This window comes from Zygotorulaspora mrakii, chromosome 4 (genome assembly GCF_013402915.1).
Source record: "Zygotorulaspora mrakii chromosome 4, complete sequence".
NCBI lineage: Eukaryota > Fungi > Ascomycota > Saccharomycetes > Saccharomycetales > Saccharomycetaceae > Zygotorulaspora > Zygotorulaspora mrakii.
In genome coordinates this window covers 1,064,930-1,081,339 of record NC_050722.1, presented here as the reverse complement: position 1 = coordinate 1,081,339, position 16,410 = coordinate 1,064,930, and the positions used below count along the sequence as shown (strand labels likewise).

The 16,410-nt window shown below is 41.3% G+C and overlaps 9 protein-coding genes across 9 annotated transcripts; 4 read left to right on the top strand and 5 right to left on the bottom strand.

The window, feature by feature from the left end:
- Window positions 1–742: 742 nt before the first annotated feature.
- Window positions 743–1,429, top strand: SOD2 (superoxide dismutase SOD2; the record flags this gene model as incomplete). Its single annotated transcript, XM_037288679.1, has 1 exon — window positions 743–1,429. The coding sequence occupies one exon, from the start codon at window positions 743–745 to the stop codon at window positions 1,427–1,429; it is 687 nt and encodes a 228-aa protein (XP_037144574.1).
- A 163-nt stretch (window positions 1,430–1,592) lies between these two features.
- On the top strand, window positions 1,593–2,780 carry RMT2 (protein-arginine N5-methyltransferase; the record flags this gene model as incomplete). Its single annotated transcript, XM_037288678.1, has 1 exon — window positions 1,593–2,780. The coding sequence occupies one exon, from the start codon at window positions 1,593–1,595 to the stop codon at window positions 2,778–2,780; it is 1,188 nt and encodes a 395-aa protein (XP_037144573.1).
- Window positions 2,781–3,192: 412 nt separating this feature from the next.
- ERG11 (sterol 14-demethylase) lies at window positions 3,193–4,791 on the top strand (the record flags this gene model as incomplete). The annotated part of the gene is made up of 1 exon (XM_037288677.1): window positions 3,193–4,791. One exon carries the CDS (start codon window positions 3,193–3,195, stop codon window positions 4,789–4,791), a length of 1,599 nt encoding a protein of 532 aa, XP_037144572.1.
- Window positions 4,792–5,082: 291 nt separating this feature from the next.
- On the bottom strand, window positions 5,083–9,384 carry SPP41 (Spp41p; the record flags this gene model as incomplete). The annotated part of the gene is made up of 1 exon (XM_037288676.1): window positions 5,083–9,384. The coding sequence occupies one exon, from the start codon at window positions 9,382–9,384 to the stop codon at window positions 5,083–5,085; it is 4,302 nt and encodes a 1,433-aa protein (XP_037144571.1).
- Window positions 9,385–9,735: 351 nt separating this feature from the next.
- STP1 (Stp1p) lies at window positions 9,736–11,553 on the bottom strand (the record flags this gene model as incomplete). Its single annotated transcript, XM_037288675.1, has 1 exon — window positions 9,736–11,553. The coding sequence occupies one exon, from the start codon at window positions 11,551–11,553 to the stop codon at window positions 9,736–9,738; it is 1,818 nt and encodes a 605-aa protein (XP_037144570.1).
- Window positions 11,554–12,137: 584 nt separating this feature from the next.
- YMD8 (Ymd8p) lies at window positions 12,138–13,463 on the bottom strand (the record flags this gene model as incomplete). Its single annotated transcript, XM_037288674.1, has 1 exon — window positions 12,138–13,463. One exon carries the CDS (start codon window positions 13,461–13,463, stop codon window positions 12,138–12,140), a length of 1,326 nt encoding a protein of 441 aa, XP_037144569.1.
- A 206-nt stretch (window positions 13,464–13,669) lies between these two features.
- Window positions 13,670–14,326, bottom strand: MRPL28 (mitochondrial 54S ribosomal protein mL40; the record flags this gene model as incomplete). Its single annotated transcript, XM_037288673.1, has 1 exon — window positions 13,670–14,326. The coding sequence occupies one exon, from the start codon at window positions 14,324–14,326 to the stop codon at window positions 13,670–13,672; it is 657 nt and encodes a 218-aa protein (XP_037144568.1).
- A 416-nt stretch (window positions 14,327–14,742) lies between these two features.
- CMI8 (Cmi8p) lies at window positions 14,743–14,946 on the top strand (the record flags this gene model as incomplete). Its single annotated transcript, XM_037288672.1, has 1 exon — window positions 14,743–14,946. The coding sequence occupies one exon, from the start codon at window positions 14,743–14,745 to the stop codon at window positions 14,944–14,946; it is 204 nt and encodes a 67-aa protein (XP_037144567.1).
- Window positions 14,947–15,093: 147 nt separating this feature from the next.
- LFT1 (Lft1p) lies at window positions 15,094–16,386 on the bottom strand (the record flags this gene model as incomplete). Its single annotated transcript, XM_037288671.1, has 1 exon — window positions 15,094–16,386. One exon carries the CDS (start codon window positions 16,384–16,386, stop codon window positions 15,094–15,096), a length of 1,293 nt encoding a protein of 430 aa, XP_037144566.1.
- Between the last annotated feature and the right edge of the window lie 24 nt (window positions 16,387–16,410).

The window sequence follows — 16,410 nt, the reverse complement described above, 5'->3', positions numbered from 1 at the left end:
TACAGTGCGTGAGCCGAACGAGCTGCTGGTGGCTACACTATACTTCCCGTGCAAATAACGTGCCTACTCTCCTCCTTGTAGCCTTGCTACGACCCCCACCAAGCATTGAATCATTGATTGATCAATTGATCCCTCCTGCTGGTACGCGGCAGGGCCATAGTAATGCCTCCGAGAAATTTCGGCATTATTTCGTTACCCCGGGTAACAAGCTTCAGGTGCCAAAATCATTGTCCGGCTACCGGGGTCGCTCAATACCGGACACTCCCCGGTAGCCGGACACAATGCCGGACAGAATAAAAAGGTCCGGACAAAACGCACAAGTGTCCGGATAAAAGAGTTTCCGGACAAAAGAAAGGGAAGAGTCTTTTGGCAGCACAGGCAGATCGATAATTTGTCTATCATGAACTAAGAAGATAAGAATCAAATAAACTGTGGTCTCTTTACCGGTGGATGCGGTTGTCGTTTGCAAGTGTCTGCGGTAGTTAGCAGACCAAACGTTCGTTGTGCATTGCTTGAGTTGCGTGTCCCCTTGGAGCTCCAGTTTGTCTCTTGTACTTTAATGGCCGACCTGATTTCCGAAAAAATTTGCGTTTTTCGCTAGGGGATAGATAGTATAAAGAAGAATACATATATAAAAGGGATCGTTGAGGTGAAAAATTACTCAGACGTAGTTGCTGTGCTTGGTTCAAGGAGTGGCGAGCGAAATAGCAAGAAGACAAGAGCCAAGAGTCAAAAATCAGGGATGTTGGCTAGAAGTGCAATTAAGAATGTTGGCAAAACCAGCTCGGTGTTTGTCGCCAAGAGAACCAAGGTGAGCTTGCCAAAGCTGGACTGGGATTTCGATGCGTTGGAGCCAAATATCTCCGGTCAGATCAACGAGTTGCATTATACCAAGCACCACCAAACGTATGTGAACGGGTTCAACACCGCAGTTGAGCAACTGGAAGACCTGAACTGCCAGTTGAAGTCCGATCCCTCGCCGACGATTGCGAAAAAAATCGTTGGTGTGCAGCAAAACTTGAAGTTCCACGGTGGTGGGTACACCAACCATTGTCTGTTCTGGAAAAACTTGGCCCCCGAGTCGCAAGGGGGAGGGAAACCACCAGGCGGCGCCTTGGGAGAGTCCATCAAGAGCCAATTTGGCTCCTTGGACAACCTGGTTTCTTTGACCAACTCCAAATTGGCCGGCGTGCAAGGTTCCGGCTGGGCCTTCATTGTCAAGAACTTGGAAAATGGCGGTAAATTGGATGTGGTTCAGACTTACAACCAGGATACTCTAACGGGCCCATTGGTTCCGTTGGTCGCTATTGACGCCTGGGAACACGCCTACTACCTACAATATCAAAATCGGAAAGTTGAATACTTCAAGGCTATCTGGAACGTCATCAACTGGGCTGAAGCTTCAAAGAGATTCGACGAAGCCAAATAGATGCGGCGTCTATAGGTTCTCTCTTGTATACATTCTTTTATTAACGATTCATTTTTATATGTCTTATGAGATGAAAAAAAACGTACATACCATTGAAAAATGAAAAAAGTCAAGTCATCGACAGAACTACATAAAATAAACCAAAGCTAGCACAAGTGAGAACATGTCTGAACTGCATAGACTGCTTACGTTCCCTTCACGACCAATCACGGATGCTGCGTATGCCACCGAGCTCCATAGATTCTTGGCCAGTGGCATACCAGCAACATACACTTTAGAGCAAGTTGCGGCATTCGAACAAGGAAGGGGAGCGGAGCAAGACGATATTGATGGATCCAACACTACTCCATTGCACATTTTGACTAGATCTTTACCTCTCAGTTTAACTGAAGAAGAAACTGACGTTGTGCTGAAGATGATGGATATTCTCTTTGAATATGGAGCTGGTTGGAACTTTATCGATTACGAAAACAAAACAATTGGAGACTTATTACTAGAGAAAGGCCAGGATCGAAATGGTAAACTGTACAAAAGAGTGGTTGCAGCTGGTGTGAGTGCGGAGCTACTGTTGAGGAAGATAAATGGAGGGGAGATCGAATTTTTGGAAGTTGATCGTGATGACCAAGCACAAGAAGAAACTGTCAGCACAACTGCCGCAGTGGTTCAGCCAGATACCGACCGCACAGCAGATGATTCAAAGACATACCTTGCAACGCCTTTGGAATACACTGACGATTCTCTCATTACCAAGGACAACAAAGACGGTGTGATGATGGATTGGGAAACTGAAATAATGGCGGTAGCTGCGAAGACTATATGCTCAACAGGCTCTGCTAAAGAGAAAATCATACTCAACGTCGGATTCGGTATGGGCATCATTGACACTTTTATTCAAAAAGAAAAGCCCACACAGCATTACATATGCGAAGCACATCCTGATGTACTTGCAAGAATGAAAACTGACGGGTGGTACGATCGCCCCAATGTTATAATTCTGGAAGGCAAATGGCAAGACTCTTTGAATAAGCTTTTGGACGAAGGTGATACTTTTTTTGACGGAATATATTATGACACTTTCAGCGAGCATTACCAGGACATGCTCGATCTGTACGATGTGGTGGTCGGTCTCTTGAAACCAGAAGGTGTCTTTTCCTTTTTCAACGGTCTAGGTGCTGACAGACCATTGTGCTACGACGTTTACCGCGAGATTGTTACGATAGACGTCAATAACTACGGCATGAACTGTCAGTATGCCAATGTATCGGTCAATTTGAATCAAGACTGGCAAAATGTGAAACGTTCGTATTTCAATTGCAACTACTATTACCATCCTCGTATCACATTCACCTAAGTGGTCTCTTTCGCATACGCGCATGTTATTAAGTGCCTTAATACCGATAACTTCTCAGAAGTTCCCAATTGTGATCATACGACTTTGCAGCTGAACAATGCATCGCTAGGGCATCACAAACGCCTCCACCATTTTTTAATTCTGTGATCTGCGAGTACTATTCGTTTAGGCTTCGTTTAAGAGTCGTTTAAATTCAAAATTTTACCTTTCGTACTGCAACACGCGATAAAGTGAAAAATCACTAATGCTGAACTTTTTCTTCGTAACAATGTAGCAGCTCGTTATCTTATATTATTTATATATATATATATATATATAATAAGGAGAGTATAGATTTGGCATTAGCAGTTATCTTGCGGTTGTTTGTGTATTAAGGGAGACAAGCCGTTCTGTTGCAAATTTTTATCTAAATATGTCGGGATCTGGTTCAGAGTCGTTTGTAGCTAAGATCTTCGAATATGGTCAGTTGGCTTTATCGCAATTTCTATCACTGTCACTAGCACAGCAGATTTCTATCGTTGTAATCACTCCGTTTGTGTACAACATCGTTTGGCAATTGCTGTACTCTTTGAGAAGTGATCGCCCTCCAATGGTTTTCCACTGGATTCCATGGTTTGGCAGCGCTATACCATATGGTATGAGACCGTATGAGTTTTTCAAAGAGTGCCAGGAGAAATACGGTGATATTTTTTCATTTGTTCTTTTAGGTAAGGTTATGACTGTTTACCTGGGATCCAAGGGTCACGAGTTTGTTTTCAACGCCAAATTAGCTGATGTGTCAGCTGAGGCTGCTTACACTCATTTGACCACGCCTGTTTTCGGTAAGGGTGTCATTTACGACTGTTCGAACAGTCGTTTAATGGACCAAAAGAAGTTCTGTAAGTCTGCTCTATCTACAGATGCCTTCAAGAAGTATGTTCCACTGATTGCCGATGAAGTTTACAAATATCTCAGAACTTCAAGCAATTTCGGGATAAATAAGGAAAAAGGTGGTAAAATTGATGTCATGGTTACGCAACCTGAAATGACTATTTTCACAGCCTCTAGGAGTTTGTTAGGTGAGGAGATGAGAGAGAAACTGGACACCAGTTTTGCTTATTTGTATGGCGATTTGGATAAAGGTTTTATCCCAATCAATTTCGTTTTCCCAAATCTTCCATTACCAGTCAACAAGAGAAGAGATCATGCCCAAAAGACAATTTCTGATGCTTACAAATCCTTAATCCGTGAAAGACGTGAAAGGAACGATATTCAAGATAGAGATTTGATTGATTCTTTAATGAAAAACTCTACTTATAAAGACGGCACTAAAATGACAGATCAAGAAATTGCTAATTTATTGATCGGTGTGCTGATGGGTGGCCAACATACTTCTGCTGCTACTTCTGCTTGGGCCCTATTACATTTAGCTGCTAGACCAGATGTTCAAGAAGAGTTATATCAAGAGCAAATGCGTGTTTTGGATAACGGTAAGAAAGAATTGACATACGACTCACTGCAAGAAATGCCTTTTTTGAACCAAACTATCAAGGAAACTCTAAGGCTTCACCATCCTTTGCATTCTCTTTTCCGTAAGGTTATGAGGGATATGCAAGTTCCAAATACCTCATTTGTCGTTCCAAAGAACTACCACGTTTTAGTTTCTCCAGGTTTCTGTCATTTGCAAGATACTTACTTTCCAAACGCGTCTCAATTCAATATCCATCGCTGGGACAACGATGCAGCTTCTTCAACTGCTAGCGGCGAGGAAGTTGACTACGGATTCGGCACTATCTCAAAAGGTGTTTCCTCTCCATATTTGCCATTCGGTGGTGGTAGACATAGATGTATTGGTGAACATTTTGCTTATGTTCAATTAGGTGTTTTGCTTTCTATTTTCATAAGAACTATGAAGTGGCATTTTCCTCCAGGTAAAGACGTTCCTTCTCCAGATTTCCAGAGTATGGTTACACTCCCAATTGGACCAGCGGAGATTGTGTGGGAGAAGAGAGACCCAGCTCAAGTTATTTAAATACTCCTGAAGAAGTGATTCAATTCAATCCATTTTTTATTCTTATCGTCGTGAAGCTTTTTCCATATTTATTGTTTGTGTCATTTATAGCCAGGATAAATTATATATACCATTATAAACGAATGAATCCGTATAGCTAATGATATTTCATTTCTTAGTTGTGGATAAACGAATATTAAATCATGAAATTCACATTGATTTTCTGTTTATTTGATAATCTTGCAAACGATGAAACAATACTGCAAGACGAATACAAAGCCTTCCTAAGGTTTTACATATGTGAAAACGTGATTACGAAACAGTACTACTGCTAGAAGATGCTGGTCTCTTTGATAGCGGAATTATCACAGGAATATCATCGGGATACGGTCTCTTGAGTGTGCCGTCTTCGAATAACTCATCTGTTCTTTCTTGATTAGTATCTTTCTCATCAGCTACAGACAGATCTTCATCAGTAGTTTTTTCAGTCAAAGATTTTTTCGCTTCAAAAGCTGCATGTTTTCCTTCTCCGCTGTTTTCGTCTTTTCTCTCACCCTCAGTCTTTTTGTTGACTTCATCGTTAAGTTCTCGTTCCAACAGACGAGCCACCTCTAGTTTATTCAGTGTTGCAGCAATCATGTTTAGAACTTCATTGTCACTTAAATTGGTCGAGCAACTGTTCTTCTTCATATCCGTTTCATTTGACCTCTTTATGCCTCTATCAGCCAGATTCTTTGCTAGTTCAACTTCAAACCATTTTTCCTTGTCTTCAGAGTCCCTGTCCCCGAACTTAAGGTTAGCTCGTCTCCTAAGCCTTGAGCGAAGATCATTTTCCCAGTTTTTCTCCACATTGGCTTCTCGCCACTTCCTTTTACGCTCTTTGTTCATTTCCTTTTTCAACGCATTCATTTCATCATTTGTAAGATGCTTTTTTGCTCTTTTCAATAGCATTAAACGTTTTCCTTGCGTTCCTCTATAATCTGGTATGTTGAATGTGTACATTAACGTTGGCTGTTCTCCTTTTTTCTTGAGAGGTTTAGATCTGGTCACAGCTGGAGAGAATGTTTCCTTTCTTTCTACCTTTGGCACGAAATTTTGCGCTGAAGGTGGCACAAGCCCGTCGAGGTTCAACACTTGAGAAGGCCCCCGCCTAGGGCGCTTATTCTCTCTTTCAATAGTTGCCTCCAAACGATTTTCGTCTTCAAAAGCAGGTATTAATTCTCCGATAGAAGCCGATATAATGTTTTGCAAATTCGGTGGAAGATCTACAACACTTCCATCACTCCTAGAAAACTGTCGCTTCATGAGAACTTCGACTACGTTGCGAACCTCTTGCTCTCCGCTATACGATTGTTTTGTCAAGGATTGGACTTCATTGTCCAATTCGTTTTTTACTGGTGAAGGTATCAAAGCTGAAGAAAATTTATGTTCAACAGTTTCCGATTTTTGAACATTTTGCGAATTAGTGGTCTCTTTTTCGCATGATGTTGTCAATATATTCGTCGCCATTGACTGCAGTACCGTATTACCCTTCTCTGCAGAAATGACTTGAGGACTGAGATTTTCCGAAACAATAGTCAAATCTTGCTTATCTTTGTTTGTTCTTTGAGAAATAGAAGAGCCTGTCTCAGTGTGATCCACGCACTCTTGCGGACCCTTTGAGACAGAAACATCACTACTGTTCCTAACTTTAAATTCTCGAGCTTCATTAGTGCCGACAATGGCTATTGGCTCAATTGCAGTCTCTTTGGAAGAAAAATTGGGATTAATCTCAAATGTCACCTTGTGGTCATCTCCAGGAATGTCTTTCAGAGAATCTTGAGGCACGGTACCTTCCTCAATTTTTATAACAGAGGGAGGAGTGCTTTTCTCCTGCAAACTCTGTGAGGACGCCCTTTCCTTCGCCTCGACTTGTCTAATGTTTGCAAGACTGAAAATAGGCATTCTTCTCACCCTTTTCATCCTTTCCTGCGACCTATTTATATCAGATTCCGTTTTCATCGTAGAATAATCCTGTTTATAATTTCTCCGTGACATTTGTAGTGTCTGGGCTATAGATTTCTTTGTATGTTTGATAATTGTCAATAAATGATTGCTTGCTTCTTCAGAGCTAGCACCTGATGCAGCCTTTGCTTTGGCAGCTGCTTTAAGAGTATTGATAATGGGAAATAGCACAGCAGGTATAATCCTGTTGCGTGCATTAAAGGCGATTGAGTAATCTCTTTGCCTTTTTCTGCTGTTTCTATCACTTTTGAAATCTTTCAATTTCTTGGTTCTCTCCTTCCTTCTTCTCCTGGCAACTGGAAGTGCGAAGGGTGGTTGACTTGGAATTGCCCAAGGTGGATGGAGGGCAATTTTTTCCCTTCGAATAACTGTCTTACGTGTTATATCGAAAGAAGCCAATGCAAAGGACTTTTTTAACTTTATAGCTGCGTCAAAATCCTCCTTGATTGCATCAAAACGTTCCATTTCTTCTTTACTAACTTTCTCAGGTGGCGCTAACCTGTTTATATCCAGCTTGTAATTTTGTAGAGGAATCTTTTTTAAGCTTTCATCGATTCCATTCAACTTTTGTCGTATATCTGATGGAACATTGCCTTTAACGAAATTGAAAAGAGGTATTTTCTTCAATGTAGATAAAGGAACTCTTTTTAACTTTTTAGATTTTTTCTTTTTGACCTTTTTCTCTTTTTTTATTCGATTAAGATTATCAGCTGGTACAGCTGCCCTTTTGTCCATCTCTTCTTTAGTCCATCTTCTGTACGGCTTCTTCGGTTTTCCACTTTTTGTAAGTCTCAAGTCTGGAGGATATGGTGGCCCTTTAGCTACTATATCCTTCAGTTCTTTTCTTTCTCTTGCAAGTTCTTCTTCCTCCTGCTTCTTCTTTCGTCTCTTTTCTTCACGGGCCACTTTGCGCTCCATCCGAAGTGATGCTTTACTGGCTTTGTTTCTTTCCGTTATGAGCTTTCTGGCTGCGGAAGCAGCTGCCCTGGCAGCTTGATGATACTTCTTTTTAAAGAGCTCATCTCGTGAAGGCAGAATTTTTTCTCGTTTGGGCTTTGCCGGTTTCACTTTCCTGAAGGGTTCTTCTCGCAAGCCAGAAGCTTCAATACTCGTAGATGATTTGCCGATCTTCTTTTTTTTAGGAGGGGTTTTTTTAGCTGATGCTTTACTTGACTTCTTCTTTTTTATTTCAACGGAAGTAGGATCAAGCACATTAGTCACTCCAAAATCACCTAAGCCACGATTGAAATCTTCCATGACTGAGTTGTCGAGTCCTTCTTGATGCTGTTCCTGGAAAGCAAGCGTCATAGCCTTCTGCATGATTTGATTCAAATCGAATGAATCCTCATTGCTTTTCCGCCTCTCGATCTTTTTGTTTTCCTCCGGTACCGTGAGTGGTTCCACAAACTCCTTCTGTTGTTTTGTAACTGCTTCAGATGGTTGATTGGTTGTCTCTGTTAAGGAAGTATTAACAACTTGATTGACCATTTCAGCTAATGCCTTTGAAAATTCATCATCCTCATAAACCTCGTTGGATTCTGAAATATCCTTCGCAGCCTTTTTCTTCTTCTTTTTGTTGTCCTTCTTTTTATCCTCTTCGGTAGGTCCACTGAGCTGATTAATAGTCGGATGTATTAATGTTGTACTAGAAGTAGGGTCTATCCGTACAGTTTCTGCTTTTTCGGGCTTTTTCTTACTTGAAGTTTTCTTTTTAGTAGAAGATGGGGCATTTGTCGCTGATTTCTTTTTAGAAGCGGTTTTTCGTTGCTGGGTTACAGGGGTGATCGTAGGCGTTCCCAAAAGCTCACGTTCGAATGCCTTCAATGTGGCCTCCACTAAAGCATGCGTTTCAGCGTCTTCAGTATCGGCTGGTTGATCAATTTCTGCCTCCGAAGAGCCAGCTCCACGCTGCATAAATCCTCTGATAACATCTTCGGAAATCGACGTGCTCTCTGCACTTTTTGCATGTTTGCTCTTCTTGTGGTCTTTTGAGCGCTTCTTTTTCTTGGAAGTTGCAGATTTCTGCTTTTCCGGATCCTTTTCCTTTGTTTTATCCTTCTTCTTCTTTTTTGATGATTTCTTTGAAGATTTCTTTGCTGATGTTCCCTTATCATTACTATCGACATTTAATTCTTGTAGCGATTCCAAAATTGCCCTTCTCAGATTCTCATCGTCTTGGTCTAGCTGCTCCTGCGGAACATCGATTTGTCCATCTGGGATTGCATCTGTATCTGTACCCTGTAAAAGGCCCTGTTCCAAGATGCGAGCCCAGTCTTCTTGTTGATGCTCTTCTATTTGTTCTTTTGAGACATTTCCAGCATGCTCCTGTTCAAAGAAATCCTCAGAGGGTGCCCCTTCTTGATCCATATTTTCGATGGCGTTAGCTACAACTGCCGCTAAAGCATCGTCGTCTCCCTCCACATTGAAATCGGGGAGGTCCACATGGTTTGTATCTTCATCTTGCGGTAAGTTTTGTTTTAAGAAACTATTTTCTGGCACATTTGAACTATTGTCATCATTTTCTTCATTTCGGTTGCTTGCGTTATGGGTGCTCAATAAGTTTCCCACGAGCTCATTGAAATTTATATCATCCCCTTCATCCTGAGACATGATAGCATTAGAATTGAAAGATAATTTGATAATGATACTATAATCAACTTCCCTTCTGATGCAGTTCTTGCTTCTACTGTGTATTATCTAAATTATTTCACTTATTTTGAATTAGCAGATGCCGATGGCTTAAATTTGATTTACACCACTTTGAAGTGTTGACGTGAATAATGATACACTATCTCTTTACCAACAAGAAATACATGTTTTATTTACTAACTGTTAAGTATATATAAGTTTGCGCAGTATTCTCTAAATTTGTTGATTTAACTATCTGAGATAATACGAAGATCTTTTTATAACTCCTTGAATATCCCATTTATTCGCCATTTATACCCATGTTGAAATAACTCAAGCATCGGAACTTGCTAGAGTATTATCTTTACCTTGTTTGAAATTGTAAAAGCTCAAATATTGCTCGTTTTCCCGTAGATGATTTTCTGCCTGTGCTATCAAATTGATTTGATTTCGAAGGGCTCCGTTCGCTGCGAAATCGTTGTTAGCGTGGTTGTGCACATTTCTTAATTCTTCATTGTTTGAGAAATATGATATGAAACTTCCATCAAAAAACGAGCATTGTTCCATATCTAATGGCACGCTAAATGGATCATTAAATTTAACTGAATTTGTAAAGTTTGAAATGTTCATTGGTTGAATTGCTTGACCATTCTTTTCCAATCCATTGTGATGAAGTTCCTCGTGAGATGACTCTGAAGAATCGCTTGATACTAGTTCCAGTACATGATTGTCAAGTGGGGAAGGATTGATAGAGGATGAAATCTCATTTAAAGCAGTCTCATCATCCATAGATTCTGAGGGGCAATTACTTTCGTAAGGTGATGCCCTGCTTTCTCGAGGCGTGTCAGAATACCGAGTCAGCCCCGAATTGGTATCTTTCTTTTCAAAATTGGCACTGCTGTTCTTCGTAAGTATACCCTTACGTCTTGTGTACTTTCTTTTTACTTTTGGAACGCCATTAAAATCGTCTGAGCTCATCATAATCTTATTATTTCCATATTTTGATAGGATATCTGATCTGTTGGTATTATGAGCTACTATAGCCATTGCCTCCAAGGCATCTTTATTCAGTAGAACTTTCGGTTCTACAACACTTTGAGCCGTTGAAATGAAACGAGAATGTCCATTTGATGTCTTTATCATTCTTAGCTTTCCAGATGTTCTTTCGCTCTTAATATTCTTCAGATATCCCTCTGGTAGTCCTTTACATTCGCCAGTTTCGATATGCTGCTCAACCCATTGGTCTGTATTTTCAAAGTATTGTCCACATTGAGAGCAATGGCCTGACGATTTGTTACGATCCTGAGGCTTGACTCCTTTCGGATAAATGAAATGTCTTGCCTTCAAATGAGTCTTGTAAGTGTCTCTCCTGCTGAATCCACCTGAATTATGACACCGTGATTCAGGCGGTGCATCTGAGTTGTAAAATGGGCAATGATAAGCTTTTCTGATAGCATGCTTCTTGATATGACGGGTTAGATAGCCGCGAATTCTAAATTTCGCATCACAGTAATGGCAAACGTAGTTGCCCTCTTTATCGGTTTCTGCACTCCCTTCATCCTTCATTGTGCCTTCCTCCTCTTTCAATGGTGTGGTTGAAATATTACTCTGTGGAGATATTGGCAAGACTGAATTCTTGAAAACAGGTGATATATCACCCACAGATTGGTTGTTACTTCCATCTTCAGTTGGCGCAAATGGCGCATTATTCAACTTGCAACTGAAATTACCTTCTGGTGTCACGGATAATGTCATTGGTGTGTCCAAGGTATCGACGTCCAGAGAGCACGGAATCACTGATGACCTACCAAATAACATTGCGTCAACGTTGTGCTTGGCAGGGAATAAACTAGCTGCACTTTTACTGCTCTTAAGTTCCAAATCATTTTCTGCCTCGGTTTCTCTCTCGACTTCAGTCCCGGTTTCTCTCACGACTTCAGTCTCGGTTTCTCTCACAATTTCTCTCTTTTTCTTTCCTGTGAATACATCTTCAGCCTTTCTCTCGGCATTGACCTCTTCGTCCTTTTTGAACTCCTCACCTTTATCTGATGGGACGACAACATCCACAAGCTCTCGGAAAAAGCTTGCAATCGAAAGAGCCAAATTTCTCAACATAGAACCTTCTACTCTTAGGAGCGCAACAGATGGCATGTTGCCCTGACGACTATGTGCCGGTAAATTGAAAAAATGGAAGCTGTACGTCCAACTTCGAGATCCTGAAACCTTACAGCCAATATATTTGAAGAGCAAAAGCAAAGCTCTATCGATCAATACGCCTTCCCAGGTACAAAAAAGGCACAAACACTGAAACGAATAAGGTTGTTACCCAAGAAATGGAAACGCTCCTACTGTGGTCGAATAATCTGATATATTATGCTGCTCTTCGTGCACTTCTTGTGCAATTCCTCAATTCTATTTTCATTTTTCATCTCCTGAATTTTTTTTTTTTCACATCCTTCCTCCAGGGGGGGATTCCGTGATGATTCCGATACCAAGTTGTGTCGTACTTCGGTACAGACTGGATAAGAATTATATTTTATTTAATGAAAATCACATAACTGAATGCGGTGTGAGGATGTTATGTCTGTAAGACAGCTCTTCATAGTCGTATTGGCTGATGGTGAATGCAGTTAACGTTTATAAGTCGTCTGTTATGAACCTGGTGTGATAGCTTCGTGTGTTTGATCATTGCGTTTGATCAGTGTGTTCAAGTAGCGTGATAGGTGGATCTTCGCTCAGATTGTATCCATCTCATAGTCCTGCGAAGCTACAGGTGGTACAAGTTCTTGTTCGCTTGCATACTCGCTGCCGTCCTTCATGCTGTCGCGAGCACCATCGCCAGCACCATGTAGTATGTTCGGAAGGGCGCTGTAATTTTTCACCAGAAGCTTCTTATCTTGCTGGTATCTGAAATAGTTGTAGTAGGCCACGTCTAACAAAATGATGATCATTCCAGACCAATTGCGAATACCACTTAGTCTTTCGCCCAGGAGCAACATGCTCACGAAAATGGTGAGTAGCTCCTTGACGATGCCGGCAATCGAGAGCGTTAACACATGAGCTACTTGTAGTATCCCAAATTCGCATATAGTCATGAAAAACACCTCGATTCCGGGAATGAGGAGTAGCACGATTCCCTTAAGTACGGATAATGCGCTGCGCTGTGTGGAGTCTTCCGGGAGAGTGAATAGGCGAGATTTCAGTACGGCTGGGAATGGTCTCTCAATGATAAGTCCTGTGACAAAAAGGACTACCCCCATAATCGGTGCCAGTTGATATATTGTATAGATTGCATGCGGTTTCGTTCTAATGGAATTTTTGACGTATAATACTTGTTCTGCGTTCCCAAGTGCTACCTCTTGATCCTGCTCTACTTCCTGAAATCTGAGTATCAGCTGGGTGAAAACCCATCTTAATCCCGATAGACAGCTGCTCACTATGACGAGTGATGAGCCAAAGAAAACAGTTGATTGCATTCCAGTTTCCTCGTCCTTGTTCTTACTTGGTGATAACACCATCATCACAACTCCTAAGCACATTACGAGCACGATCAATACCAACTTCCAATGAAATTTCTCAAGCTTAAAAAGGCAACCAAACAACAACACAAAAGCAATGCTTGCAGATTTTATTATGGTATAGATTGTCAGTGGTACAAATTTGAATGAGACATTGCCAAAGCCAATGTCTCCTGCGCTCGCAATTGCGGTTGGTACCGTGTATTTTAGGCAAAATTTCCAATCAGTGCGAGGTTCCTTATCCAACGCGTTTTCGAGCCTTTTCGACCTCTTGTATCTTACAAACGTGTACGAAAGACCCCATAAAACGAATTGATGGAACGCTGTGACTGTTATAGGACAGGAAATTTGCATGCCTCTGTTTGGGTCAAACATCCATTTATTATAAAGCGCCAAAGTCATTGAGAAAAAATACCAGCCTGTAATAAGGATGAGTAGAGATTGTGCCATGGTAATCACGGTCACAACTTTCTTATCAAGATTCTTACAGCAGGCGAATGAACAGCGACTTGACAGCGGAGAACTGGGAGCTTCAACTATCATTTGTAGATATGCCCTTTCAAAGGTTCATGAAGTATAGGCATCTCCGTTTGCAGTGATGACAGAAAATCGAAAGAAGGCTCCGATATGGGCGGAAAAAGGTTTAATTTGGTAAATGCTTGATATTTACATGCTGCATTCCAGGAAGCTACTCCAGCACACAACTATTTAATTGATTTATTGTTCTTTTTATGTACTTGAGTCTCACCCTACTCTTTCTCCTTGAAGGCGTGATACCAAATTTTGTTTGGTGGGTACTCTGTCGGGACCCTCAGGTCCATGGGGAATCTTTTACCTTGCTCCTCTGACTTGGCAGCTTCGTATAATTTTGGATTCAATTCACTCAGCAGGTTCATTGCTTTGCTAATGCTCTTGTACTGCAACTTCAGCTGTTCGTTACGCTTTGCACGTAGCTCTGCTTGGTATGTGGACCAACAGCGCTGTATCGTTTCGTGTTTGATCAAATCTTCTCTTGAAAGTTTTAATAGTTTGGGCTGTTTTCTGCTGGCCGATAACACACTAAGTTGGGTGATGACCCTCTGAGCTAGAGGTGGTAGACCGCCCTTGCTCTTTGTTCTTTTGCCTCTTGTGAAAATGACGGAGAACTGGCCTATACTAGGATTCTTTGCTGGGGCAGCTCCAAGGGCACATTTGTTGATTAGAAGCATGTTTGACATTAGTGTAAGGCCTAGCCGGCTTCCTGACGAACTCTCGAACATCTGTTTGATTTGGCGCTCAAGTATGGTCAGTAAGTCAGTTAATGTAGCATGTTGAATTTGAAAAAATGTTATTATCATGCAGAACGGATGGAACGTTACAACAAATGCAATAATTAAGCCATCTATACAAGGAACTTGAAAATACATGCCCCATCTCTCGAATGACTTGCATCTGATGCCTTCTAGTATTTTGGGTCGGACGTACAGCTAGTTGGTCCTTGTTTAGTATATCATAAATCTGCACGTCAGTTCTTTAGACAGTAGCATGCTTGTGTAAGAAAAAGGTCATACGGCCATATATGACCATCACCGGACAGGGTCAAACATTGCACAAGTTTGATAACTAGTAGAACTGTTGATCTGAATGATTGACTAGCCGTGTCTAGTCGTCATGCACTGTTTAACTTTTCTCTTGCTATACGGCTGTGCAAACTGCAAAGCAAGGATTAAACCATTGAAAATATTTAAATAAAGGGTAGAATGATTACTTTGTTGTTCGTGAAATGCAGAGTTACCGCAGTGCAACTAGAGAGCAGTATACAGTAAGCTAAGAACGAGAAGAAATGACAGATGAGAAAAGTAGTGAACCACCCACATATGAGGAAGCTATGATGCAGGATACCGTGCGTCAGACAGAACCTCTGACACCTAGCCTGCCTACTGCACCCAAAGAAAATGGTGGTGCTTACCATGTACACAATCCCCATTTAAAATCAACTCGTGGTTATCCAGGTGGTAACCGGTTGACATACGGCTCTAAAAGCTAAGGATTTGAACCATGTTCGTGATTATTCAGGCATAATCTTCGACATAAGCCACAAAACTGAGGATGCCTGAAACTATATATATATATATATACGTATATCTACAAAAATAAAACGGGTTGTATTATGGTATTATATTCGTTGAAATAGCTACTTGACTGCCTTTTTTTTCGGTTGAAGAAGAACAAAAGAATCCATGCTTACCGGGCTGTCTGTATGGTCTTGCAAGCTTGGCATGTGCGTCGCCGCCGTGAAAGAGGGATAATCTGCATGGTCATTTGTTCGTGAGATTGATTCTTGGTCGAGCAATTCTGAGGCCTGCTCAAAATCACCGAATTCATGATCATCTTCGCTATTAACATTGGGTCTATCAATTTCATTAGTTCTATCGGACTCAAAGCTTTTGCTGCATCTCTCACGTTGATCGCATTTCTCTTCCTTTTTCCCTTGCTCCAATTGCTCACCTGGTTCCTCTTGCTCTTCGTTTTTGTTCTTATAGACAAGAACGTCCAACTCAAACTCGAGATTTTTGTTCCCTGAGTGCTGCGTCGATCCAGCGCTCTCTAATTCGGTTGCCCGGGTCTTTTTATCAGATTGGCCTTCAGCAGATAGATCATCTATGTCAGCATTTGATGTGGAAGATACCAGTTGTTTGTCGCCATGTGAGCCTCTCTCTTTTGTGTCTGTAAGCTTCTCCTTATCCTTCTTGCGACGACCACTCCAAAACCCGAACAAGCTTCTCCTCTTTGTACTGTTTCTCTTCTCTGGTTTTGGCTCATTCTTTGGGGATTTTGGTAGCTTTGTGGCTACAAAGGTTTGCAATGGATCCACATGGAAGTCGGGATTTGCCCAGGTCAATATTTTAGGTCTGTGGATCTCCCTGTCCCTGTCACCGGCTAATCCGTTTTCAGTTGGTTCAATCATCCTTATTTCACTTGAAAGCTTTTTTATTTGTGCAGATGCCTTCTTGAACAATACATGGTTGGTGATTTGTCGTACCGTCGGCGTCTCCTTATTTATTTCATCCACGCCATCAACACTTCCTCTTGAGTCTTTTGTTCCTTGCGATTTCTCTCTCCATGAGAAAAGGATAGGTTCTTCTATCTGTAAGGTAGAAGAGTTCATTTGAGATATGCTTTGTCTTTCTGCGTTCAGCCATTCATTTGCGATGGTGGTCGATAATGTTTGCAATCGTGCACTAGGGTAAGAATTTAAGACTACATCACCCTTCTTTGGAACGTAGTTGGAATAAAACAGTTTGTTCATCGATTTGCGACCATTCGGTACTTCATCTAATATCTCATAAAGAACCTTTTCATTATTCACAATGTGATTCGTCATTATCTGCATGGGTAGAAGATCATCTATCAAGTGATTTAATGAGGAGATCTCATGGTCGAGTAGATGATCTTCTTGTGGAGCTCCAACTTCTGTGATATCCATTACTGAGTTCGTGAAGATATTCTA